The 24523-nt window shown below is 44.0% G+C and overlaps 5 protein-coding genes and 1 long non-coding RNA gene across 6 annotated transcripts; 3 read left to right on the top strand and 3 right to left on the bottom strand.

The window, feature by feature from the left end:
- On the top strand, positions 1–644 carry LOC6542919. Its single transcript, XM_001968813.2, has 2 exons — positions 1–92; positions 162–644. The coding sequence occupies exons 1-2, from the start codon at positions 78–80 to the stop codon at positions 423–425; spliced, it is 279 nt and encodes a 92-aa protein (XP_001968849.1). The 5' UTR covers positions 1–77; the 3' UTR covers positions 426–644.
- A 6575-nt stretch (positions 645–7219) lies between these two features.
- Positions 7220–7671, bottom strand: LOC113564115. Its single transcript, XM_026979172.1, has 2 exons — positions 7441–7671; positions 7220–7384 (listed from the first exon to the last, which is right to left on the bottom strand). The coding sequence occupies exons 1-2, from the start codon at positions 7619–7621 to the stop codon at positions 7314–7316; spliced, it is 252 nt and encodes an 83-aa protein (XP_026834973.1). The 5' UTR covers positions 7622–7671; the 3' UTR covers positions 7220–7313.
- A 2381-nt stretch (positions 7672–10052) lies between these two features.
- Positions 10053–13791, bottom strand: LOC6542912 (venom dipeptidyl peptidase 4). Its single transcript, XM_001968812.3, has 6 exons — positions 13404–13791; positions 12500–12594; positions 11524–12440; positions 10725–11461; positions 10452–10663; positions 10053–10389 (listed from the first exon to the last, which is right to left on the bottom strand). The coding sequence occupies exons 1-6, from the start codon at positions 13591–13593 to the stop codon at positions 10276–10278; spliced, it is 2265 nt and encodes a 754-aa protein (XP_001968848.1). The 5' UTR covers positions 13594–13791; the 3' UTR covers positions 10053–10275.
- A 1116-nt stretch (positions 13792–14907) lies between these two features.
- On the bottom strand, positions 14908–16790 carry LOC6542928 (alpha-protein kinase 1). Its single transcript, XM_001968811.3, has 2 exons — positions 16250–16790; positions 14908–16192 (listed from the first exon to the last, which is right to left on the bottom strand). Exons 1-2 carry the CDS (start codon positions 16555–16557, stop codon positions 15094–15096), a joined length of 1407 nt encoding a protein of 468 aa, XP_001968847.1. The 5' UTR covers positions 16558–16790; the 3' UTR covers positions 14908–15093.
- A 265-nt stretch (positions 16791–17055) lies between these two features.
- On the top strand, positions 17056–18507 carry LOC6543142. The gene is made up of 2 exons (XM_026978680.1): positions 17056–17367; positions 17439–18507. Exons 1-2 carry the CDS (start codon positions 17153–17155, stop codon positions 18184–18186), a joined length of 963 nt encoding a protein of 320 aa, XP_026834481.1. The 5' UTR covers positions 17056–17152; the 3' UTR covers positions 18187–18507.
- Positions 18508–18944: 437 nt separating this feature from the next.
- LOC113564082 lies at positions 18945–20012 on the top strand. The gene is made up of 2 exons (XR_003407774.1): positions 18945–19132; positions 19888–20012. It is a non-coding gene; the product is annotated as an uncharacterized LOC113564082 (long non-coding RNA).
- The last annotated feature ends 4511 nt before the right edge of the window (positions 20013–24523 follow it).

Genomic DNA, 24523 nt, shown 5'->3' with positions numbered 1-24523 from the left:
CATTTGTAGTTGAAGTTGAAGTACATTTTACATTCATTTCCCTTCCGGACATAAGCAGAGAACAGAGAATAAGAAAAATGCCAGCCCAAAAGGTAAGAAAATATTTGTAGATTATCAATTATCAGAGTAAATTAAATGTATATCTTTTGTTTTAAATACAGCCCCCCGAGTTCAAGTTCCCCATGCACGACTTGCACTTGAAGCAAACGCTTCGCAACCTCAAAGTGGCCTGCACTTTGTCCCTGATTGCTCCGCTTATTTTGTACACTTTACAGAACAATCCGCGCAGGAGGAAGTACAGGAACTTTTACTCCAGATACGATCCGATGGATGCGTTCGATCGCATGATGAGTGGAGGCTACCTGGCGTCCTGTCCGCCGGGCAGTGGTCCCAAAAAGGATGACAAGGACAAGAAAAAGAAGTAGATCAAGAAGTCAAAATATAACACTACAATAGGGGGACATTCATCACTCACTTTAAACTAAACAACTTTGAAGCAGAATGCACCCTTTTAACTCTTGACATCAACTGTTCAAATTAACCCAGTGAACTCTTGACGATACACCTGCCAAATGGAAATCAAAATTTACATGGAACTAGTTTACACACTATATATAAAATACATGTTAACATATGCACCACCACTTTCCTTTCATTTATGTATTTGCAAGATGAACAATGAAGTTGAAGTTGGGCTGCTGTACGCAATAGCTTGTATTCCAGTTAAATCGATAAGTACTTGTAATTGCAGCGATTTAATCGCATTTAAGCGGAGCTAACCAATACATGTACGCTGATGGCGGAAATCCCCCGAAATGCTGCCTAAAATGCTGAATAAAGGATGCGAAAACATGCGAGATGGGCGGTTGGAGCTGTGGGGAAACTCAAGGCAGCTGTCGAGCGACAAACTCACAGGCAGTATCGAAAATGAAACTTTTCGGTGGCATCAGACAACAAATGTGGCCTCATATAATGCGGGAAATGCATAAAATTTCAATAAACCCGCTGCCTGCTTGCTAAGAAAAAGAGGTTCGCGGTTGCATTTCGCCATATTTCTGGGGATGGGTGCAGCCATCTTATGGTGAATGTGCAGTGTCAGTAAAATGGGGAACTTTATTGCAGGCCGCGTTGACATCCCGCCCGGCATTGTCACGCTGCCTGGCTGGGGGATTGGGGGAGCATTTGGAGGAGCTGAATCGGGTGGAATGGCAATAGGTTACAGCAAGTGCACTCATTGGTGCCCGACGTGCAGCTAAGGGGCTAAGGGGCTAAGGGCCATTTGTGCAGCGAACCGCGTTCTTCAGCTTGGGAGGCATGTCGCTAATTATCCTCTTCAAAACCTAAGCCCGAAATGTTCTCCATGCAACTTGTCTTAGGAAATGGTGAACTTTTGGCATTTGCAGCTAAGCCTCTCAGTCGCTTCCTGGCCACATTTAACCGTACACCACCAGTGCCCAAATGCTGCACTGCCTCCCGGCTGCTCCGGGTGCATTAGTCCCGGCTCCAACTCACCGAGCAACTCGCTCGCATTCTGGTTGCCTCAAAGAGCAGCAGACGTGCTCGGCTGAAGAACACCTCAGATAGCAAAACCGCAAATACCACAAACTGCGCCATCTCGGCGGAAGCAACAATGGAAATCAGTCAGGTATCGGAATCCTGAAGTCGCCAGTGGAATGCTCTACACACCCATTTTCCGCCGCTTAAGCATACCCTATAGGAAATCATAGCAAGGCTTTAAAATTAAAGACTTTAGCAACTATTGAATATTTTATAATCAAGAAATATCTTATAGCTACCAAACTGACTGTAGCTAGTTTCATTATTGTGTATAAGCTTACCAATAATTCTAGTTACTAAACTCGCTGAAATGTGTGCATGCCCAGCCACGCACAGGGTATAAACAAGTTGAGTACTTAACAAATTTTGTCTGGGCTGCTTTTTCGAGAGTGGAGCGGCTATTTTGCATGTTGCTGCCACCTGCCCACATAAACAGAAATGTTCTTGAGCACGTCCTGCTGTCCGGGATTTTTATTCAAGGCAAGGAAACATTTTTATAGCTGTTTCGGGTCATAGAAAAACGGGCAGTTTACTCAACTCTTAGTCCGGTTTTTCATCCTTCAAGTGTTTGAGGTAGCAGAGGTGTTTTAGGATACACTTTTCCCGACCCTTTTGATTGCCAATCGATGGGCCGTGTTAAGGAGATATCAAAAGCACTTGGCAGGCAAACAAATGTGTACTTCATATTTGTGCATTTTGAAGCACTAAATCGTGTTGAAAGTCTCAACTTCTCTTTGTACCTGTATGATCTTCGTGGCCGGAAGTCTGAAAGTCTGAAAGTCCCAAAATGGCAATTTTTGGGCTGGGGTAAATGCATAATTGCTACTTAGCAGGTCCTCGACTTGCACAGCTCATTAAACCCTTGTTGTGGCAGTGCTTCAAAGTTGGACAAATTGCATGGGACCAGCAGAATGATGGCCCAATTGTGCGCCTCGTAAGACCGAACGCCCGGCAGCAGGCTTCGATAAATCAAACTGGCAAAAAGGATTTCCGCCCTGACTTTGACTTGATGTGCATTTAATGGGCGGTTTGCGTCACGAAGGTTTCCAATTGGCCCAGTGCTGGCAGACGGACTGGCCTGTTCGCTTGGAAAATTGCAGTTTGGCAGCTCGGCGAGCTCGCAAGTTTGGCAATCCGCTTACACGTCACGAAAGTCGGGCCAAGCGCCCAAAAGTAGACAACATTCTGCATTATTCTTCGTATTTATGAGTCAAACTGCAGAATGTCGCTTTATGAGGTAACTGGCTGGGCAGCTCTGCCTTTTCCAAACAAGCCTTCCAATTGAACATGCGAAATGCCGATAAGTGAAGCCCCATTTTCGAGCAATTGAACTTTTTGATTGAGTTCTGGGGCTTAAGCCATTTGCAAACACAAGGGTTTGCACAATACATTTTGGTGCTAAATAGATTCAGATCCAGCGAACTGATGGCTGAAAGGCTGGCAGAAGGCCTGCACACTGCAAACGGGTAGTTAAACAATTCAAGGAAATGTATTTACTGAATAGTTAAGAGCCTTAAGACCTCTATAATTGTCTGTCTTGGCCCAGATCTATTCAGGATGTAAAACTGCTGCGAGGATAACTATTTAGCCGCCTCGAAGATATAACAAATTAATGGGATACCTAACATGTTTTTATAAGTATATAAAGAGTTACAGTTTTCGTTTAAACTCAGCATTAATTACTCCGTTTTATATCACACTGGAATTTAACTTTTTAAAACTGCAACTCGTGATGTTAAGTCTGAGGTGTAAAGGGTAAAACATATAATGTCGGAGTGAAAGCTGCAAATCCGTTGTGGATTCCGTGTGACCTGCTCCTTATCCCTTAGGTTTTTTTTTAATTATGGCTACGCTGACATAGGCACGTCACTGACAACAACAAGAACCAGGACACGGGGATACGAGGACAACAGGACACCAGGACACCAGGACAACAGGACACCAGGACAACGGGCGCATCTGGCACATAATTGCATTCATTTTGTTTTCATTATTGCACCACTGCTGTCGAGAATTGGGAAGTGATTGCCGTTCTGACAGCTTAATTTAAAAACAGAACTATTGGCGAAACGCTTTACAATCTGGGCAACTTTAATTCGGTTAGCCCGAAAAATGGATATGCACTTTATTATTCCTTCACTTTGTGCTGGTAAACCGACGTTTTTGCGCCCGGCGGGCTTTAATAACACTGAGCTACCACATTTGTTTACATTTATTGGCAGTTCCATGAAAATTCTTACCCACACGAATAATGATTATTTAATGTTTTTCTTAAACAACACACTTTTTCCTCGTTTATTTACTGAAAACATGTCCAACCATTTGGCTTTAAAACCTTTTTTCATAATATTATTATCTAATTGACCACAGAATGAGTATGGAAAAACGTTAATAAATGACACGCCAAATAATCACAAAATAAGTGTAGCTAAAATAACTTTCAGTATGGGGCTATTTCCTGCCCGCGTCGTTCAAATATTTTGTTGGCCACTGTTGCACCCCACGTCGAGATGAAAAACTCTAGCGATGCATAGTTGACGAGACAGGCATCGAGAGAGGTTGAAACAATTGCGATCCACTGCATTTTCCTCCTACCCACCTGTGAATAGCGAAGTGCTCGCCTAGCAGTGCCTATGCGATTTAACATGTCGAGGAGCAGGAGTGGGAAAAGAAAATGCGAGCGAGGAATCGAAAAGGATACGACGGGCAAGTAAAAGGATTTATGGGTGCTGCGGTAAGCTGCGGATGAAACAAAATAATTTGTCTTGTGCTCTTTATTATTACATATGTAAGTTATAGTACCCACTCCCAGTGGCATCCACAGAAATAGAAGGCCCCGGGGCGTGCGGCACACAGAAATACACTTTGAAGATGTTTTTATTAACCACTTGTATGCCTTTTTATTCATGCAGCGAAACAAGTATGTTTGGTCGGATGTGCTTTAAGTTAAATCAATAAACATACTTTATTCCGCATGGTTATGGCGGGTGCTGTAGAAGTTTCTATGCCGCTCATGAGCTTTGATGTTTGAGCCCTTGCCAATAATAAAAAAAACTTGGGGAGGTGGCTAAAATTAAGCATGCGCCGTGTGGAGCCGCGGAATTTCCGATGCAATCGAGGCTTAAAGCTGAAAACCGTTTCCATTTGGATTTATCACTTTAAGAACGGGGGCAAGCGGGTCGATGAAGCACGATGCTAAGCACTCCTCCACTTTGTAGCAATCTCTCTGAAAACATGGCGTATGCGTAACGCGCAACACATAACTCAAATCGCCGGGCATATTCATCTTCATATGCAAAGTAGGTTTATGTCGCATTTCTGTTCCGGCGTTGGCATTTTTCGGCCCTTTTCAGCCATTTGAAATTCCCACAACTTGTCGGCGTATTTCGCTTGTTGTTGATTAAGACCCGAGTTCTTTTCCCGCATGAGCGTGAATTTTCCCCTTTTACAAAGCTTAAAGTCAACATTTGCTGCTTATTTCTATTTGAGTTTTTCTTAGCAGGTATCTAATTCGGGCATGCATTATTTAATTACATACATTCCGCTTGGGCGTTGCGCAAGCAGTTCACGTGCCTGAATTTTTGACTAGAACTTTTCGAGAATAATGGAATTCTAAATGGAACTCTAAAGAATTGCGAAGTTTAGACACGTTCTAAAACAAAATATTGGCAAACAACCAAGCAAGTGCTACTGCTAAACTTTAGCTTTACATTTTATGCTGCATTAAGATGTTGTGTTTATAACAAATAGATACAAGTAATCACTTGTTTTCGGAAATCATCTATGAGATAAAAACTTAAGGTAATCAAGCTCGCAAACTGCAAGGCCCTAAAGGTCAAAATGCATAGAATTGAGAGAAAGAAAATGTGTCAAAAGTTCTTTATTGAATTTCGTGAGCAAAATGCCAAGCGAAACGCCGGCAATGAGGCGATCCAAATAAGCTGCAGCCCACAGGCCATATGGCTCATGAAATCCCGGCAATGCAGGCCAGCGGGAAACCGAGGCAAGGCGGCTTTCCATGGCACCGTTGACACAAAAGTGAAGCCGGGTCAGGTCGCTTCCCATTCCGGGTTTGTTTTGGGTCCTGGCCAGCCAGTCAGCCACTTCGGATGAGTCTAGGTTTTATTGCTCACTTTAACAGCATTTGGGCCATGCATTTTTCCGCATTTTCCAGTTTCCAGCAGTTGAGCCATGAATTTCATGTTCGCATAGCCTTCCTTTTGTGGTTTATATGATTGGAATTATGGAAATGTTTTGCCTTTAGTTTGATTGAAATACATTTCAATAAAAGACTAGTCAATTTCTCTTGCTCTTGTCCACTTGGAAATATATAACGTGGTGGTGGCAAAAAATTTATATTTCGCACTAGTCATCACTTCTCAGTGAGAAGTTTTTTCCTGGCCTCCTAAGGGAATTAATCAGTTACATTGAACTGAAAGTCAACAATAAATTTTAAAGTTAGGCGACTTCAAGCCAGACATCCAAAAACTTTTGTTGGGGGACTAAGTTCAAACTTATTTATTTCGTCGCCTTCAAACATTTTTGTGGTTGTTTTTATACCCGTTGCTCGTAGAGTAAAAGGGTATACTAGATTCGTTTAAAAGTATGTAACAGGCAGAAGGAAGCGCTTCCGACTATATAAAGTATATATATATATAAAGTATATAATATATATATTATTATAGTATTATAATATATATATAATATATTATATATATACATGTCCGTCTGTTTCTCAATTTCTACCGATATTCCAGAAAATGTTGAAGTCTCGTTTTCACTTCCACTAGCTGAGTAACAGGTATCTGATAGTCGGCGAACTCGACTATAACATTTTAACTTTTTTTTTTTAAATGTTAAGCCCCATACCCTATTTTCTAGCAATAAAACTGCATTCAATGTAGCTCTTTCTATGAGCGAAGTGGTTGTCCATTAATTAATAAAATAACACTTTGCAATCACATGAACATTCTGTCGTGCCATTTTGCAGTCATTCAGATATACAGATGGAATTCGCATACATAAATATATTGTGTACACCGTCATATATGTGGATGTACATGGAATTCGAAAAGTACACAAAAGACCATAAAATAAAAGCTTCCTCAATTTCGGTTTTTCATGTGCATCATTTGGCCCATTCCATACGCCGCAAATTGTTGCATTTTTTAAAAATTCTGACTGAGCATTTATTTGTGGTTCGTAAAAAGCTTCAATTCCCACTGGGTCTCAATCCAACAGGGCCATAAAATTGATTGCTCTGCAGAGCCTAGAAATACATTCTACACAAAATGGGCAAGCAAAAAATCATCGGAACTGGTCACTCGCCCTGGGACCTGGTGTCCTTTATACCTTTGACATGGAACTTTTGGGTAAAGGATTAGCTCTTTTCGGTATCGATGCCAATTGGTATAGGTCCGGATTGCAAATTTAAGTGCGAAAAAGGCTGAACTAGAACACAGCCAGCTTCAATATTGTCCAGCTTAAAAAAGATTAAGGACTACGGCAGGATGACAACTACATATCCCACCTATATGGTATTTATATATCTTCAATTTGTATGCCAGATTTCTATCAATTTCCAAAGAGTTGCTGTGATTCAACAAAAAGCAGGCTAATATCCAATAATGCAAACATGCTAATAAAACTTCCAAAACGAGCGTTGAAATAAAATTTCGATTTAATTGTTTAGAAATACTTTCGATTTCATAGCACCCCCAATTCGAAATTCTACCGCACGTAAAATAGGGTTATATTCAATCTTCGGGTAAGATTTTACAAATTGTAAGATATTTTAGACACGCTTTTTCTCTTTTAACTTCGAAAACTAAAATGCACAAATTGGTTATGTTTTAGAAAACCAAAGCAGCGTATTTAATTTACCTGGTTTGTTACTAGCAACTCTTTGGCAATTTAGATTTCTCATGTGACAGGCATTTACGGCTTCCGCATAGCAGTGGCCATCGAAACCACAAACAGGCTTAAAGTTTCTTGCGCAGAATTTTTCACAACTCTCAGCAAAAGCAAGCCAGAAGCAGATTAAGGCCAATTCAAAGATGTGCATATTTAAAACTATATAAAGCCATATACACGAAAGCAAACCCTTAAGTACACTTGGAGAGCTAATGATGATTGGTTCTGCTAAGGTTACTTTAAAGCGGAACAAAAAAGGCTTCACAAACTAGATTAAGCTAGATGTTAAAGAAATCTCGCTTACATGAATAGAAGACAATCTACACTCGGCGTCCATTGGAACCACTGAGGAGGCATAACATTCTGTGCTGTGTCCATAACCCCAGTGATTTATTGCTTTCCCTATATGGCCAACGGTCATCCGTTTTATAACAGAAAACTGATTTTATTGGCCCTATGTTTTTTAATGTGTTGAAGGGAAAGTTCAGCTCAACCGACTTGTTTGCTTGTGGCTGCGAAAAACACATTGCGGAAGTCCATATAACAGGATATTTATAAATGAAAATCCCCTAACTTTCCCCAGTGACCACAAGCAAGAGTTCATGGGCTTCGCCGAAGCCGGAAGTCACTGAGCACCGCAAATTCACCGTCAACTGCAAAATTAAAAATCAAGATTGGCAAGATTGCTGAGCTATTGAGTAAAGTGGGTTTAAAGCTATCAGGGCTCCGAAAAAATTCCCGTCTGCATTTTATGCTAAGAATATACTTAAAAATATATACACGTGCAATCTGCAAGGGACTCAAATTTACAAAAGAGCTCAGTTTGAGTAAAACTAAATTCTCACAGCCAAAGTAATTGAATAACATATTTTTAGGTTGCGAGGCTTGGGGTTACCCACACCACTTTCCGTAATTAAATTTAATTTTCAGACTTCAGCCATGAAATGCGAGAAAATCACTTTGTATGGTAAAGTCATAAAGGTCAACAAGTATTTTTTTTTTTTTGTGTGAGTCGTGCAACGCCGAGACATTCATACAGCGTCCTGAATGCGAAACGCAGGAATATTTTCCGCACAATAAATTTACAGCGTATATTTAGTTTATCCCTGCATACTCGTGGGCACGTTTCCGCCTTGACGCCATCAAACAAAAGGCACCCGGGAGGCCGCCCAGTTCAGCAGAATGTCGAGCCGCCCCACTAAAATAAACCGAGTCTCGCAAAAACACATATGTACACTGCCACTATACTCGTATATTATAGTACGCCGCTGGCCGTGTGAAAACTCTCGCCCGCCGCTCGACTTTTTTGCGGCCCAGTCTTTCATAGCCTCTATTTCATTAACTTAGTTTGTCACATGGGGCTTAGCGCTGGGCGAAGCCTGGAAAGAAATGAAAGTAAATAAATTATACCGTTCTTTTAATGCTAAAGTAAAGTGCTTCAAAGTTGTGCAAATATCTCTCTTGGGTCACTTCTAAACTCCAATACGAGGCAAAAGGAGACTTGCCCTTTATTTGCCCAAAAAAGTATGCTACGTTAAATACACGTCCGACCTTCGAATTTGCATTTATATACCGATTACCCTGCCAATTAGCCATACCGAAATATTTAGTTCAAAGTGCAATTCCCTGTCTTATTTGTTTTAATTAATCCTTAATGGTGGCCTACGTCCATAAATCAATACTCAGAAGTCAAAGTTGAGCCAGCCAAAATGGATTTAATTGTTTGCCACAAGTCACTTTGCAGACATAGTCATATACTGAGCCTTGCTCTAAAATCTAAGTCATAAATTTTCATTTGTCGCAAACAATTTCAGCCGTTTTTCCTCTGCGGACTTGCAGGCCATAATTCAGTCTATTGCTGTCCTGGGAAGCAGCAATTCAACTTTGCACAAGTTAATTAATTGATTTTCACGAACCAACCTCAACGGCTTCTGGCATTTTCGCTCATAATTAGTGTTTAACTTCAAGTGCGGTTTTTGTTCCTTTTTCTGCATCGAATGTATTTAAGGAATTGAGATATGCTGCGTGTTTTTGTATAATTTCAAATAGCTAAATTAACAATCTGGGAAGCGAAATGAAATTTCATGCTCGGCCAATCGAGAGACTTTAAAACTTTGCCTCGTTTTCATGACAGCTCCACTGGGCGTGCGGATCGCCACAATACGCAATTAGTTGGGCACTTAATCCGAGGAGCAAACACCACCAGTGCAGAATGACATCCCGATTAGCGCCGGCTGTGATGGGGATTTATCCCATGCCAAATGCTCCGCTCTCGGATGGCTTGGCTTCAATGCTCGGAAATTATTTGAGAGCTTGTTTTCGCTTTAAACTGCAGTCGGGAATCCATTATTTTTTGTTGGCCCCTATTGCTGATTAATGAATATCCTTAAGAGCGTTTTTGGATCCTTGGCGAATCCGAAACCGAATCGCATTAATCAGCTGACGCAAACAAAAGCAGCAGTCGTCTGGGTGTGATGTATAAACAATGGATACCTCTTCTTGCGCCCAGGTGCACTCAAAATAAAGTACACCCTTTATCAATACATTAATTATTCTATTAACTACAGTGGTAACACATCAACGAGTTTACCCATACTGCCTTTATTAGTGGCGCACTTGTTTTGGGAAAAACATTTTTAAATTACGTAAAAAACAATGCCGAGGAAGAAGTGCAGCTTGTAGGCTTCCTCGACTGACATTTGGTATTTCAAACACTTGATATTTCTACGGGAATCGGGATATAAAAGTACACAGGGACAATTTTCAAATACTTGTATTTGACTAGACTGACGACAGTTGCCTCCACTATGCGGAGTCTTCGTAGACATCGATGTTGAGGCAGTTGGCCCAAAAGGCGTCGATGGTGTGGTACAAATGGGGCTGCGCATTGCCGATGCTATGGTTTTCATCGGTGTAAGTCTGAAAAATGTGGCAAGAGCTTTAGAAAGGCAAGGATGAAACTGAATGCACGGTTGTCGGACCTGTTCCTCGAACGGAATATCATTTCTCTGCAGCAATTTGGCCAACAGCAGTGAGTGCTGGTAGTGGACATTGTCGTCGCCGGAGCCATGAATCAACAGGAAGTCGTGGCTCTTGAAGTTCTTCAAGTTGTGGAACACGCTGCTCTCCCGGTATTTGTCCGAGTTGTCATCCGCAGTGGGAAGTCCCATATAGCGTTCGGTGTAAATCGTATCTGGAATGAGACACTGAAGCTGGTGAAACGCTAGTAAGTATTGGAGAAAGGGTCCACAAACCGTAGTAGAGCCACGAGGTAACTGGAGCCACCGAAACTCCGCACTGAAAGACCCGCTCGTCATCCTTCTCAATCGTCTTGGCCGTCATATAGCCACCATAGCTCCAACCCCAAATGCCGCAACGCTCGGCATCCACATAGGCCAGATTTTCCTGCATCCAGCGAGTGACAAACAGTTGATCCTCGACCTCGTGGTCGCCCAAATCATTGTTAACCGAGAAGAGCAGGTCCTTGCCCTTGTTGCCCGTTCCTCGGCCATCAATGTACGCATAGATCGTCTCCCGCGAGGTCGTGACAAACGCCTCGTAGCCCAGGGTGAACCCATTGGTCACTCGCACCGAGTTGGGTCCCTGGTACACAACCACGATCAGTGGGTACTTCTTCGTCTCCACGAAGTTGGGCGGAAGGGCTAGCTTGGCATAGCCAACACTTCCATCGGCCAGGGTGACGTTCATGAAACGGTAGCTAGGACGCAGCTTCTGCTCTATTTGCTTGCGGTACGCGGTGTTCGGCTCCCAGTCCACCTGGAGCGTCTTCGTGGCGGCCTCGAAGATCCTGGTGTAGCTCGGATTGGGCCCGGTGCAGGTGAGCGTGTAGTAGGAGAAGGACTTGCTGAACGTGGCCGAGGCGGATCGACATGCCACGCCGTCCGCATCAATTTGATCGCAGCTCAGGCACTCATCGTTGCGGAACACATGGTACACCGAGGGATCTCCGGGCAGAGTGGCCTGGTAGTAACTGCAGAAGAAGTATTTCGATTGGAATCGCATCTATAAGCTACTACCTAGGGGGTGGCTTACAGTTTGTCCCTGGCCTCGTCATATCCATACACGTTCGAAACTGTGAAGTTACCGCGCGACTGCCAACTGTTGAGGCCCGTCTCCAGGTCAAGGTTCCACACCTGGCGCCAGTTGTCTATGAAGTAGCCGAAGATGCAGCTCTTGCCAGTGGTGAGGCACTTGGGCGTGCTGATGTCCACCCAGCCGAGAGGCTCCTCCAGCCGCCTCACCTCCGCACAGTCGCCCAGGTAGCTGCAGCTCTGAATGGAGGCGAGATTCTGGCGCCGATTCATCCAGGTGATGAGCAGGTGCGTCGCATTCGACCAGACGACGCTCTGCAGAATGTGATCGCTTCCGACGATCTCCACGGGCGCCATGATGCTGTGCATGGTGGGCTCATTCTCGGACACGTCGTAGACGCGCAGGTTCACTACCGGGTTCTTGGAGCCCGACTTGGGATACTTGAGCTGCTCCTCGTGCGGATACTGATAGTAGGTGTTGGCGCCGTCGCCGTACAGGAAGTAGGTGAAAGTCTCCACCTCGGTGTCGTTAAAGAAGCCCACGGCCAGCCTGCTGCCCTCCGGTGACCACCAGATCGCACTGCCGCTGCTCAGGACCTCCTCTTCGTAGACCCAGTCGGGCACTCCGTTGTACACCACACCGTCCACGCCGTCGTCCGTGATGCTCATCTCCAAGCTGTCGCTGAAGTGGATGAACACGTTGTTCAGGTAGACGTAGGCCAGGCGATCCCGCAGTGGCGACCATCCGCAGTACTGCAGCTTCTCGCCCTTGTGGATTTGGACGCTCGTGCTGCTCTCGATGTCGAACACATCGTACTGCGCTATATACGAGTGCCGGAACTTCTCCGTGAGGTTGTGCCGGATGAGGATCTTTGTGTTGTCCGGCGAGAGTGAGAAGGTGGCACCCACATAGTTGTTCTGAAAACACTGCACGTTAGCACTTCCCAACCATTTCCGTGTTATGCTAGGTACATTACCAGAAATGAAGAGTTTTGGAAGATCTCGTCCGTCTTAGTGGCCGCATTGAATTTGTGAATGGATCGGTCGGGGGCAGTGTAGTAGAACTCCTCATCTGCGAAAGTGCATTTGTCAAAAATCAAAAGTATGAGTGCAGGGTTAGATTGCCTACGGGTTGGTTAGATAACACACAACTAACTAACTTCTCATAGAAGTTCAAATTTCAGCTGTTTGAAGTAGAGCGTGTCATTGAATCTGGAAAAGCGCCAGAAAAGAGGCAGCTAGAAGTTTGTTAAGTAGCAGAAATCTGGCAGCGCACCAGTTTCATTCTCTATAAGGAACTGAGGACTAACAAGGCCATTTTGAGTTCCAACCTTACCGGAAAGATCATCGAATTACAACAAAAATTGGTATTACTAAGCCCTGGTGAAACGTAAAGTTCTAAGTAAATGAAAGGAAATCGAAGATTTTTCTATTATCTGGACACTGCCATTATGGCTAACCAAACGTCGCAGATAAGAAACGCACAATAAACGTCTTATCGAGCTACAGAATGATGATCGTAATTCATTCGAGATAAGATGAAACCTATAAGCTAGCCAAAACTTGAGCTGAAATGTAAGTTTTGCTAGTTTTCTTGATTTCAACGTTTTAAAGCCTTAAGTAACTTAAGGTTTAAGTGTGTTCTTGTTTTCTGTACTTTACTATGAAAATGGGAAATGAATGGCCCAGCCGTAATACGCGTAAATGAGCTCGTTGATAAGAGTCGGAGCACCCACGGTAGGAATTCCCCGGATGTTAATTCCCCCAAGATGATAATTCCCCGCGGGTGATGCTCTGGCTGATAGCAGTCCCAAAAAACAAGGTTCTCAACGTTGGCACTGCGATGGAGCAGCAAGCGGTGGGCAGCGATGAGCAACGAACCTGTTATCCAGGTGCCATTGAAGCCCCGAAGCCCCGAGGTGCCATAGAGAGCTTCCGTTAGTTCCCACGCCGTCTTTTGGCCCTCCGCTCCCTCGACCCGTCCAATGGCCGCCGCCGCCGTCGACGGACGCGCACAAATGGCAGTGAAGCAAAGGCCAAGGGCCGTGATCAGCAGCGGATTAACTGGCATGTTGAATGAAGATCGCTGATCACACTTGTCACTCCGCGAAATCCGCAACACGCAGCACTCTGCGTGGCGGCTGGAATACAACTGAGCCGGAGTCGCGGCAGAAATCAGAAATCAATTACAATCACACAGCAATTAACGCGCCGTCGACGCCGACGTCGACTGTGGCAGCGGCAGCGCGCGCGGCAGAGCGAGTGAGAGCCACCTGTCGCGGCGTTGCCAGATGGCGCCAGTCGGGTTCTAAAGAACATACACTTGCCGACAAAGATCACGCTTTTATGTCGCACGTTCTAAGGGATTCCTTTATGAAGCATTTAAACTCAATATCTTAATTCGCTAGTTCTTCAACGGCACTATTTTTGAATGGCTTACCCGTACTCCAGGTGCCATTAAAAGGTAATAGTCGCCTGCCCAAGCCGTACAATGACTCCTTTATTTTCCAGGCGCTTTTCACTCGCCTTCTGTACTTCGCGTCCGCTGGGGGAGCAGAACCTGAAGCTAATTGGAGCAACAGCAACCAGGCACTCAAGCTGAATCCGCAGTGCATAGCTGAAAGGGCCACGCTTAATCTGATGTTGGAAATAAGTGCGGAGTGCTCGGCATCTCAAAAGCGAGTGAAGTGGCTTTGCTGAGCGTAAATGATTATATTAAATTAGTGGCCAATGGAAGAAAAACCATAGCGAATGAAACCATTTAACAAGTGGAAGCGGCACTCATCAGTTCTAATTCTCGTAAAGACTTTGAAACTCTTAGAGCTAGCTGATACCGCTTTCTGGTGATTCTACGCAAGAATACATCCTTCAGCTTTATTTAAAGCTGTATGTTTATCATATTTACATATGTGGAGTGAACAAGCTTAAAGGTATCATCAAGGTACAGCATTACTGGTTTTCTTCTGCGTATAGTGAGCATCTTATAGTCGAATCTCTCAAGTATAGCTCTTAATTTAATTCCACACTTAAATGTCCAATATTTTCATTTAAAAGGGCGTCTGCCTTCACGGCTTTTAAAATAAAAATAACTTATGCAAGTGTTTACTTTCGATTTCTAACTATATTTCCAAGTGCAAAAGCGAGAGTGAAAATGATTGTGATTTTTCTAAATAGCTACCATCCTATTCCAGTTTTTAGTCAGTCAAGAATTCGAGATTGTATGTACATCATATGTACATCAAAGATCCAGACGTTTTTATGAACATAAGGATGTGTTTTAGCGAAACTTCTCCTTCCATAAGAACGTTGCATACTTTTCAGCGCTCTTTAATGTAAATAAAATGATGGCGCACCTCGCTTTTAGAAGACCTAAGCAATACGCGACTTTTTGTTTTAAATATATTTATTAATTAAGTTAATTATAATCTTATAAACAGTGTTGCATGATTTTTGTTAAGTTTCGTGGCACCGATCAGCCTGCAAAGCGGCATGTGACAGCAACCCAGTATCTAAATACAATTCTTCATACACTGCGGTCCAAATTTGAGGTTTTGAAAGTCAGAAAAGGTGTTCACTGCGGCCGCTGAGCCGTAGGATGCTGATTTTGCAGCTGGTGGCTGGATGCCTGCTGCTGGAGCTGAAGGACGTGGCTCAGAATCTGCGCCTGCTGCTCGAGACACTTGGGGAAGAAGGTCTGCATGAGGTCGACCTTGCGTTCCTCCAGCTCCAGTCGCTGTCGGCATATCTTGGTCTGTTCGTAGAGCAGCTGGTTCTTTCGCCGAACCTCCTCCATGTAGAGCGCCTCCAGCGAATCTGCGTGTGGGGGATTCACAGAGCCGAATGGACGACCGCGCTTCCGTGGCACAGGAACGGGGGAGGCGCCAACGACGGCGCTATTGGCGGTTGGAGCTGGAGCTAGAGCTGAGCCCGGAGCTGAGGCTGGAACTTGCGCCGACACCGGCGCGGGCATGCCACCGTTTGCGTTTGTGGCCACGCTGATGGTGTTATTGCTGCTATTGATATAGGCTACCGCCGTAATGGGCTGGTGGTTGACGGTCGATGTGGCCGCTGTGCTATTAATGCTGTTATTAAACTGAGCCGGCTGCTGCTGAAACTGCGGCTCATAGTTCGCTTGGAACTGCTGCTGTTGCTGCTGTTGTTGCTGCTGTTGTTGCTGCTGTTGTGGCGTCTGCAACTCGAGCAGCTGAGTGGTCTCGGCTGGTGAATACTGTTGCAGCTGCTCTTGAAAGGGAATGGAGCGGTACTCTTCGTCCTCGTACTCCTGCTTAACCACCTCGTCGTACTGGTCCGTAAACAGCTCCGTGCTAAAGCTCATTCCGCCGCTGTTGTTGTTGTTGTGGCTGCTGCCGTGATTACTATTGCTGCTGCTGTTATAAAAGGTGGCCGTACTCGGCTCACTGGTCAGTCCCAAGCCCTGCTGCTGCTGCTGCTGAACGGATTGCTGCTGTGGCTGCTGCTGTTGCAACTGCTCCGTGGACGATTCATCCCGCGGCGGTGTCATGTCGCGGTTGTTCAGCAGGGCCTCTGGCGGCAGCGGATCGGCATTCTTGGGCCTGTGCAGGTTCTTCAGGATGCGGTTGATGATGTCGTACTTCTTCCAGCGCGTTGCATGGCTGGAGGGATCCGCCTGCAGCTGTTTCTTGACTTGCCTGAGAGGAAATCGCTCTGTTAGCACAGTACAACGATGTGGTCAAACGGCTACCTACCTGAACTTGGCCCTGGTCTGGTTGACCTTCATCTGGATCTCCTCGGGCTTCACGTCCACGGCGAACCGGTCGCGCAACTCCTCTGACCACCGGCCAAAGAAGATGGTGTTCTTGCCGGTGCGCGTCAGCCGCCAGTTGTCGCGGCCCCAGATCTCGTACAGGCGCTCCTCCTCGCTGGGCGTCCAGTAGCGCCGCGCCTTCTCCTTGCCCCTGCCCTCGAGCAGCTCCTGACCACCGCACATGCCCAAATCGAGTTCGGCACCACTGCCGCTTCCGCCCGCGTTCAACGCCAGCTTCTCGTAGTCCATCGACGGCTCTGCACCTGCTCCTGCTCCTGCTCCCGCAGATGCTTCTCTGCTCCAGCGCCTCTGGGTGTGCGGCCTCTGCTGCAATTACACAACGCGACGCAGTGCGACAATGGTGGACGGTGGACACACGGGAAGCCAAGAGTAGTTTTTCTGCACAAAAAATCAACAACAGCTCTGATACACAGAAGAGTGTGACCGTGCGGCGCTAGAAGGCCGAAAATGCCCACACCTAGGGTGACCACTCTTCGGGAATGCAGTCTACTTATATTTTACATTTGAAGCTATTGCTTAGAAATTTGCTTGTAACATAACATTTAGATAGCTAAAATAGATAGCTAAGTATTACAAATAAGTGTTAAAATAAGATGCATTTGATCGAAATATAAATCCTATGTGCATAATTATTTAAATGTAATATTTTCTAACCTCCGAGGATTTCAAGAGCTGCAAGAGTATGTAAATTTAAAGTAAAATCCATTGGTGGTATCTTTTGGCACCTAGCGTTCTTGGTATTCCCGCGCTTGCCTCGCCTGGTCCTTGGTCACGTACGAAAATGTTTGGATGCTAGCGGCTGCGCCAACCGGAAAAGCGAAAGATGAGCGGCCAGAAGCACCTGCGATTGCGCTACTACACCTCGTTGGAGGAGGCGATGCTGGTGCGGCTGTGGCGCGAGCACCTGCACGACATACCCTCCTACACGGACAACCTGCCCATTTTCCGGGAGATCGCGTACGGGCTGCAGCAGCACGGCGTCCGCCTCAACAAGCAGGAGGCTCGCCGGCGCATCAACAGCTACCGCAACAAGTATTTGTGAGTCGCCGCTGCTCCGGCCAGGTCCCAGTGCTAATATGTGCAATGCTACTCCTACTCCTCCTCTGCAGGAACGAGCGCAGCCGCGCGGAGGGCAATGCGGACTTCCTGACGGACTGGCGCCTCTATCCGCTGATCGACTGCCTCTTCCGTCCGGCGCGGCCGTCGGCGGACGTCTTCCACGCGCGCAATGTCTTGGAGGCGGCCGCCGCGAGAGCCCGGTCGGAACTGCCCGCCCTGCCGCCACTGCCTCTCACGTGCTCCGCCCAGCTGAAGTTCGAGCGCGACCCGGACGGAAGCGCCTTCCTCGACCCCCAGCCCCTGGTGCACGCCGTAGTGAAGACAGAGCCGCGACAAGACGACCACCATCAGCAGGTGAAGACTGAATACAATCCCACACAGGCGCCACTGGGATTGGCGACTAACCACTGCGCGCCAGGAGTTGCTGCCGAGAGTGCCATTCGGCGGGCACCACTCACGCCCGCAAACCACATCCTGCCCGAGGCAGAGGAGTTGCCATATGCGGGCCACGCCAACGGCCAGTCGGACGTCGAACGTTCAGCGACCAAAAGGAGACGAGGACGACGTAGTATTCTGCCCAACACGGGCAAGATCACAATGGCCGTGGTGGAGGAGCTGCGCAAGGAGAACAAGATGCTCGAGGAGCAGAACGACGCCTGTCTGCAGGCGCTCGAGCACAAGGAGAAGCAGTTCCTCTCCATGGAGCAGCACTTCCTGGCCTATCTGGAGCGGCAGGAGACCTTGCTGGCGCAAATACAGCAGAGGGTAATCAAGCTGGAGCCCGACCGCGATTACTAGCACGTCGGGAGGCGTTTGTGAGGCAGCTTAGCTTTAAGTAGGGTATGGATTCCCACCGGGAGTCTCGACGTATTTCATGTTGTTCCTTTCTCAGACACAGACGTCTATTTCACTGGACGTACAAAGCAGCACAGCGAACCGAAGATATTTTATTTCCTAACCTTTTCTTATTATAACGTCGTCATAAGTATTAAGTGTGTGCACAAATCAGATCTTGGAAAAGATCTCTATTTTTCGTTTGAGTCATGTATTCAAGATGAATTTCGATTTAAGTTACATTTGACGAAACAAAAACCAAGCAACTGTCTAAAAAATATATTAGATGAAAGTGGTATGTCTTATATATGGTATTACAGAATTTTATTTTATTTTTTTTTAATTTTCAAAAAATAGAACATTACTTCGAACGAGATGGGTGTGAAAAGCTCATTAAGTTTTGATCTTTTTAGTACGTACAACAACCATGGGTTATTTGTACACCAACCCTAGGTATTTTATTTTCTACATTTCGGATACTTAATCAAATTATGTTAAATAATTATAATTACATGTTTATGTGATATTATTTTTATGTAAGTCAGCTGTCCACGTAAATACAAAACTTTTAAAAATTGCATTTCTCAAAATACCACTAAAAAGAGCTGAAAAGAATTCTCTTAATGGTAAAAACTTAACATCTGAGTAACATGCAGTTAACAGCAGTGTTCCTAAGAGCAACTTAAGAGTTTTGACTCGGTTGGCACGGTCACACTGCAGAAATACCAGACCATCGAGTGGCAACGCCGCACGAACAGAACGTATCGGAAGTTGGGCAACATGCCATTCGATTTCGAGACTTTAAGCGAAACGGTTGTGTTTTTGCGCGTGTGTGCGGGTGGCGGACGCGCGTGCCAATCGGAAAAGGCCTTTAAATCAAATGAGTGTCTCGCCAAAGGAGCGCATCAAGGTGTGTGCCAGTGTCGAGTGTGTGTGCGTGTGCGTGTGTGTGAGTGCGGCGCGGAGAAAGCCAGCCTGCCTGGGATAAAAATAAAGATTAAGATTGGGATAAAGATCGCCGCACGGCAGCGAAATGCACAAATCGCCGTGGATGCGGGGCTAGAGAGGGAAAAACAAGTGTGCAGCGCACGGATTGAAATGTTTGCCGATGTGTGCGAGCGTCACCTAAATAAACAACATAAAATTCGATTTGCAGCAAGGAGAGCGAGTCGGAGCGAGTGAGAGAGGCTCTTGTTGTTGCTGTCGTTGCCGCTGCCGCTGCCGCTGCATGTGGCATGCCCGAAAATCCCAATCAGAATCAGCTGAGCCCTGCCTCGCCTCGCCCTCCATCCCGTCATCCCGTCATCCCTTTCGCACGGTGTGTGTTGGGCAGTGTAAAAGTTTTTGCGTGTCTCCACCGTTTCTCTTTCTCCAGGGCCACAACACTGTGCTACAAACTACGTGAAAACCCGTTTCGTTACATTTCGCTCTGCACCGCCCACCGCCCCCTTCCCATAACGATTCGGTTTTATCTCCGCTGTCACGCCTCGTCTTTTTTTCTCTCTGTTTTGTTGCAGTTGTTGCTTTTACTCAGTGCCTCTTTCATTCATAGAAAACGGTCAGCAAAGCAAAGCAAAGCAACGCGAAGCGACAGCAACAACAAACAGAAACTGAAACAGAAACAGCAGAAATATAAGCGCGATTTCTTTTCGTTTCGCCCAACAGAGCAGGCAAAAAATCAACAAAATACGAAACACAAAGCCAAATCAAAAGAAATCAAATTTCAAATTCGTGCGGCCACCAGCAATATCGAAATAAAGAAATTATCTAAATAATCATTATCATCATCATCAGCAGCAGCACAGAAATCAAAAATTGCCTCGCTGTGTGTGTGATGTAAGTTCAATAATAATATTTAACAATTGCAAAAGTTTATTTTATACATTATGCCTAACTGGCGCTATTGTTCGCCCTTTTTTTTGCTCTTTATTTGGCTTCCCTACGTCTTCCGCATTTTTATTATTGAAATTCGTTACTCATCAATGTGCTTTTCAAGGTATTTTATCGTTACTACATCAAAGTCAATAATTCTTTAATTTAAAATAATTACATGTTTGAAATTTCCCATGATTGTAGTCAATTTGTGGGTTTTTCCTAGTGTAGCAATCATGCGGGTCTAGACCACTAGAGTGATAAGGTTGATAAGATTCTTGGCTGTAATTATCAAATCTATGGCAAAATCATAAAGAGTTGTTTATTATTCGCTGGAAAAACTAATATAGATAAGTTTGATATAGATGAATTTCCTTTTCCAATCGCGTTTTAATTTTCACATTAAAAACACATTTGTTAACCCATTAAAAATTTGTTTAGCATTTGTTTTCTTTCAAAGCAGCTCATTAAATCCCCGGAGTCCACATAAATCTTGTCGTCGTTTATAGCTATATATTGTCACTTAGCAAACACACTAAAATATATAACTTAATTTATGCGCACGACTATTAAAAATAGAATTTCGAGGTGTCGAAGAAAGCTAAAACAGCCTGATTGCAGTATGGAAGTGAATTAGCTAATTGAACTGACAATTCTACAAAATGTATAAATGTATTAATAATATATTAAGTAAGCTTGGGATAGTTTTATAAGAATAGACGTGAGCTATCGATAAAAAAATGAACATTTGGTTGAAAATGGTTCAAACGGGCAATTGAACACGATCTGCCTAACTCGTGTTCCCGTTTATTAATAAAATATTTGCCAATTATACAATAGTTTACGCGTTTAGTTCCATTCGTCTCGCCCTATTATTAAATATTTATACTCGGTAAACACAGCTTGTTTATTCCATTAGTATGATTCGAACATTTTCCGAGTAATCAAACTATAACTGAACTGAACAAATGTTTTTTCTCAATAATGGAAAATATTTGTGAAGTCAGACAAGAGCAGTTTTCTGCATCGCAGTATCTGCATCCATATCTGTTTTTTGATATCGCATATTGTAGATAAGAAATTATAGTAAGGGACTTGGCATATTTAAGGCGATACCAACGCATTGCGGTGGTTGGATTACGTAGAACCTAGGACCTTGGATACGAATAGCTCCGAAAGATTTCTGCTTTTTAGATAAAGTGCGAGAGAAACAATTGTCTACACAAGTTTCAAGCGGAAGTTTATAATCGTTGCCAGAAAATTCCAGAAGGGTGATTTGTGCTTGTACCCGTACACTTGGAAACTCTTCGATGAATAAACAGTGTAAATGAGATTTGCATATTTTCTATTTATCCATACCGCTTACCTCTATGGCGCCTTCTTTAATCTTGTTTCTTTGAAAACAACACATCTTGGGTATTTTATGATTGTTAAATTAAATTGCAATTATTATTTCATCAACTTGTCTATTTCCCCCTTTGACCTGAACAGTCTGATGACTTTTGAAATTCAAATGACACCCCCAGGGGGTCACCCACCTACAAGTGACGTAACATCAAAGCTCACATGCATTTACACAAATTTTGTTTGTCATGGAGGCAACTGAATCATCTTAGGCCACAGCATTTATTACACTGGTTGACAAGAAACCCGTTTTTACGCTTAATTTTTACATAACCAATTGAAATTTAAAATTAAAAAATGTAAATATGTTCATATGTGTACATATGCAAGTATAATTATTATAGTAAAATGCGGTTTGAATATCATACACAGCTAAGCATCAAAGCATATAAACAAGCTTTTTATTTAATTTTGTGTATTTAAAAAATTCTCAAGTTTTTTTTTTAACTAGTAATGCAGTTTCTTTTAATTGTAAATTAGTAAGATTTTTTAATCCACATGGGTTGGCAAGTTCGCAGCCCTTTTCCTGCATTCCTTATCGGTATTGTATTACCGTGTTGTGGTTAACCACAAACAAGCAGTTTTGTTCATTTGGTTTTAGTTTGCGTTTACACTTTCCAAGACCCAGACCTTAGAAAGCAGTCAGTTGTAACGTACATCTTAAGAACCCAAGAAAGTCAGGTGCGGATTTGACGGCTACTAGTTTATTCATGATATTTAAAATCGTTTATATACATGTATATATTGGAAAATGATTATAAAAAGTTTGATATGAAAAACAAAACTTTGGGGTTTATTTAAATTTTACAACTTTTTTTGTTTCTTCAAGAGAACTTTCTCTATCAGGCATTGAACTTTGAATTTCAGCTATTCAAAACTTCAGCTAATTGGTATTAATATATTTTGCTTTCGTGCCTGACTACATTTCGTTAATGTGCCCATCAAGCGTTGTGTTGCCGGTTTCTCTTGTTTAGGCCAAATATGAAATGGGGCAGTCAGCTTTGTCATGACAACTGTAGGGCAACAAAATGTTTATCCAACTTCCTCTAACAATTGGGCACGCAAAACCGTCAGTCAGTCAGTCACGGCCAGGGGTATTCCGCCGGGGAGGAGGGTGCTGGATAGGGATTGGGATTGGGAGCGGGACAGGTGCGCCCCGTGTGCGGTGTTCTGACACCTTTCTCCACGGCCAGGGGCCATGTCATCGTCAGCATGACGAGCACTGGGTTGCCGAGTCGGTCGGTCGGCGGCTCATGTTTAATGGTTGATTGAATTGAAACGAGGGAAAATGGGTTGTTTAAAGGACTGTAGTTGGGCCGGTGTGTCCTGGCCCCTAGATGAGGGTTCTATTGAAGTCAGTTTACTGGGAAACACGTTAAAACGTGGGTGGAGGCTAGGCAACTTGGCTTTCTTGCTTTTTATGTAGCGCCTATTAAAGAACTTTGGGATAATATTTACCAGACTCAAACAACTTTTGATTAAATTCACTAGTTGATCTTTCGGTGCATCTCATTTTAGCAGGGTAATGCAATTTTTTACACCTAGGTAACAAATTTATTTTGGTCAAATGTTCAAAAGTTCACCTTTCTTTCGCTATGTTAGTTATATAACCTTCAAGGCCATCACAATTTAAACATTTACATCTACAAATTAACAAAGTAAGCTTTTTGAGAAATGGAAAAGAATAGAATTGAATTGAAAGAACAGAATAGAAAAGAAAAGAATAGCAGAATATAGAAGCCTACACAATTGTATAACTACAAACATAAGCGAAGCTCATAATGAAATTAAAAGATATGTTTTTCCATGTTCAATTTTTCTATTCGTCTGAGCACAATAAACTTAAAGATGCATCTAGAGTTGCAGACAAGCAACTATTCTAGACAACGACACAATTAAGATGGCACATTTTCATCAGGGCGCATTGACTGAATTCAGGCGCCTGGCAATATTTATGCAGTACTTTCCTAAACAGCTTGGCTTTTCATGCTCGAGCAGCAAAAGTTTAGTTGTAATTATTATGCAAATGTATACGGTTCGAGCGACGAGAGAAAATGTTTGTCGGCTAAGGAAGTGAAGAACTTGAAGGCGACGTCAAAGGCATTTGCACAAATCATTGGTTGGCTCTGCCAGAGTTGCCTTATTGTTATGCAAAAGGGTTGCCTACTAAGACACACTGTTGCTATTGTTGTTTATTGCTTTATTATTGTTTGTTTTGGCTGGGATTCTTCTAAACTCGATTGAACCTTTAACACAGCATAAATATGAAATTGAAATGCAAGCATAGTATTAGATTTTAATATTTATATTCAAACAATGGTAAGCGGCTAAGATGTAGCACTTCAGTGGGTAAAAGAAGGAAATTTAATTAAAATTCGTTTGCCTTTACCCCCATCACTTATGCTCTTCGTCTTTGCAACTTGTGTGTAGTTTTTGGCAGGCTTCCAAGTGGAAAAGCCGCCTGTGTTGTCAGTTTCTTTATACCTGGAGAAAAATGTGGCAAATTTCGGCATTCCATGTCTCTGCTGGTATAGATTTTCTTATAAAAATGTTGGTACTAGAGTACACTCGTGTTGGGCCAAGAGAGTTCTTACCAGATAATGTCAAGCGTAACACTTCCCAATGCTCGAAAAGTGTTGACTGAATCGTTTTTCTGAGTGCAGGCGGTTGAGACGGCTTAGAGATAAGACTGGGAGGATGGACCATGGGTGATGGAGTGTGGCAGCCACTCAAACTTGACATAGACTTGGGCCACGGGCTTTTGTTCGTGAATGTGCTGTTGAGGTTGTGGCGGCATTTGTGTGTGTGTCTGAGTACAAGGACGTGAGCACCATGTGACCACTGTGGCACACATGCCGTGGACGGGCACAAAAAATGCGGCAAGTCCTTAGTGGAAACCAATTTCATCACTTATTGTCCCCTGCTAAGCTGGCACAGAATCCGTCTTGTGAGCCTGGCACAACCTTTGATGGAATTTGAACACTGTGCCTCAACTCGGCTTATACCCTCCTGTTAAGTGAATTAG

The sequence above is a fragment of the Drosophila erecta genome, unplaced genomic scaffold (assembly GCF_003286155.1).
Source record: "Drosophila erecta strain 14021-0224.00,06,07 unplaced genomic scaffold, DereRS2 tig00000055-arrow-pilon, whole genome shotgun sequence".
Classification (NCBI taxonomy): Eukaryota; Metazoa; Arthropoda; class Insecta; order Diptera; family Drosophilidae; genus Drosophila; species Drosophila erecta.
Note: the sequence above shows the minus strand (reverse complement) of the source record. Positions and strands in the feature narration are given on the sequence as shown.

Coding starts and splice junctions, on each gene's coding strand:
- LOC113564115 (XM_026979172.1), bottom strand. CDS start 7,621: ATGCACATCTTTGAATTGGCCTTAATCTGCTTCTGGCTTGCTTTTGCT. Junction 7,385..7,440: donor AGTTGCTAGTAACAAACCAG/GTAAATTAAATA, acceptor TGTGCATTTTAG/TTTTCGAAGTTAAAAGAGAA.
- LOC6542928 (XM_001968811.3), bottom strand. CDS start 16,557: ATGGACTACGAGAAGCTGGCGTTGAACGCGGGCGGAAGCGGCAGTGGT. Junction 16,193..16,249: donor CAGACCAGGGCCAAGTTCAG/GTAGGTAGCCGT, acceptor ATTTCCTCTCAG/GCAAGTCAAGAAACAGCTGC.
- LOC6542912 (XM_001968812.3), bottom strand. CDS start 13,593: ATGCCAGTTAATCCGCTGCTGATCACGGCCCTTGGCCTTTGCTTCACT. Junction 12,441..12,499: donor TCCAAAACTCTTCATTTCTG/GTAATGTACCTA, acceptor CAGTGTTTTCAG/AACAACTATGTGGGTGCCAC. Junction 10,390..10,451: donor ATATTCCGTTCGAGGAACAG/GTCCGACAACCG, acceptor CACATTTTTCAG/ACTTACACCGATGAAAACCA.
- LOC6543142 (XM_026978680.1), top strand. CDS start 17,153: ATGAGCGGCCAGAAGCACCTGCGATTGCGCTACTACACCTCGTTGGAG. Junction 17,368..17,438: donor AGCTACCGCAACAAGTATTT/GTGAGTCGCCGC, acceptor CCTCCTCTGCAG/GAACGAGCGCAGCCGCGCGG.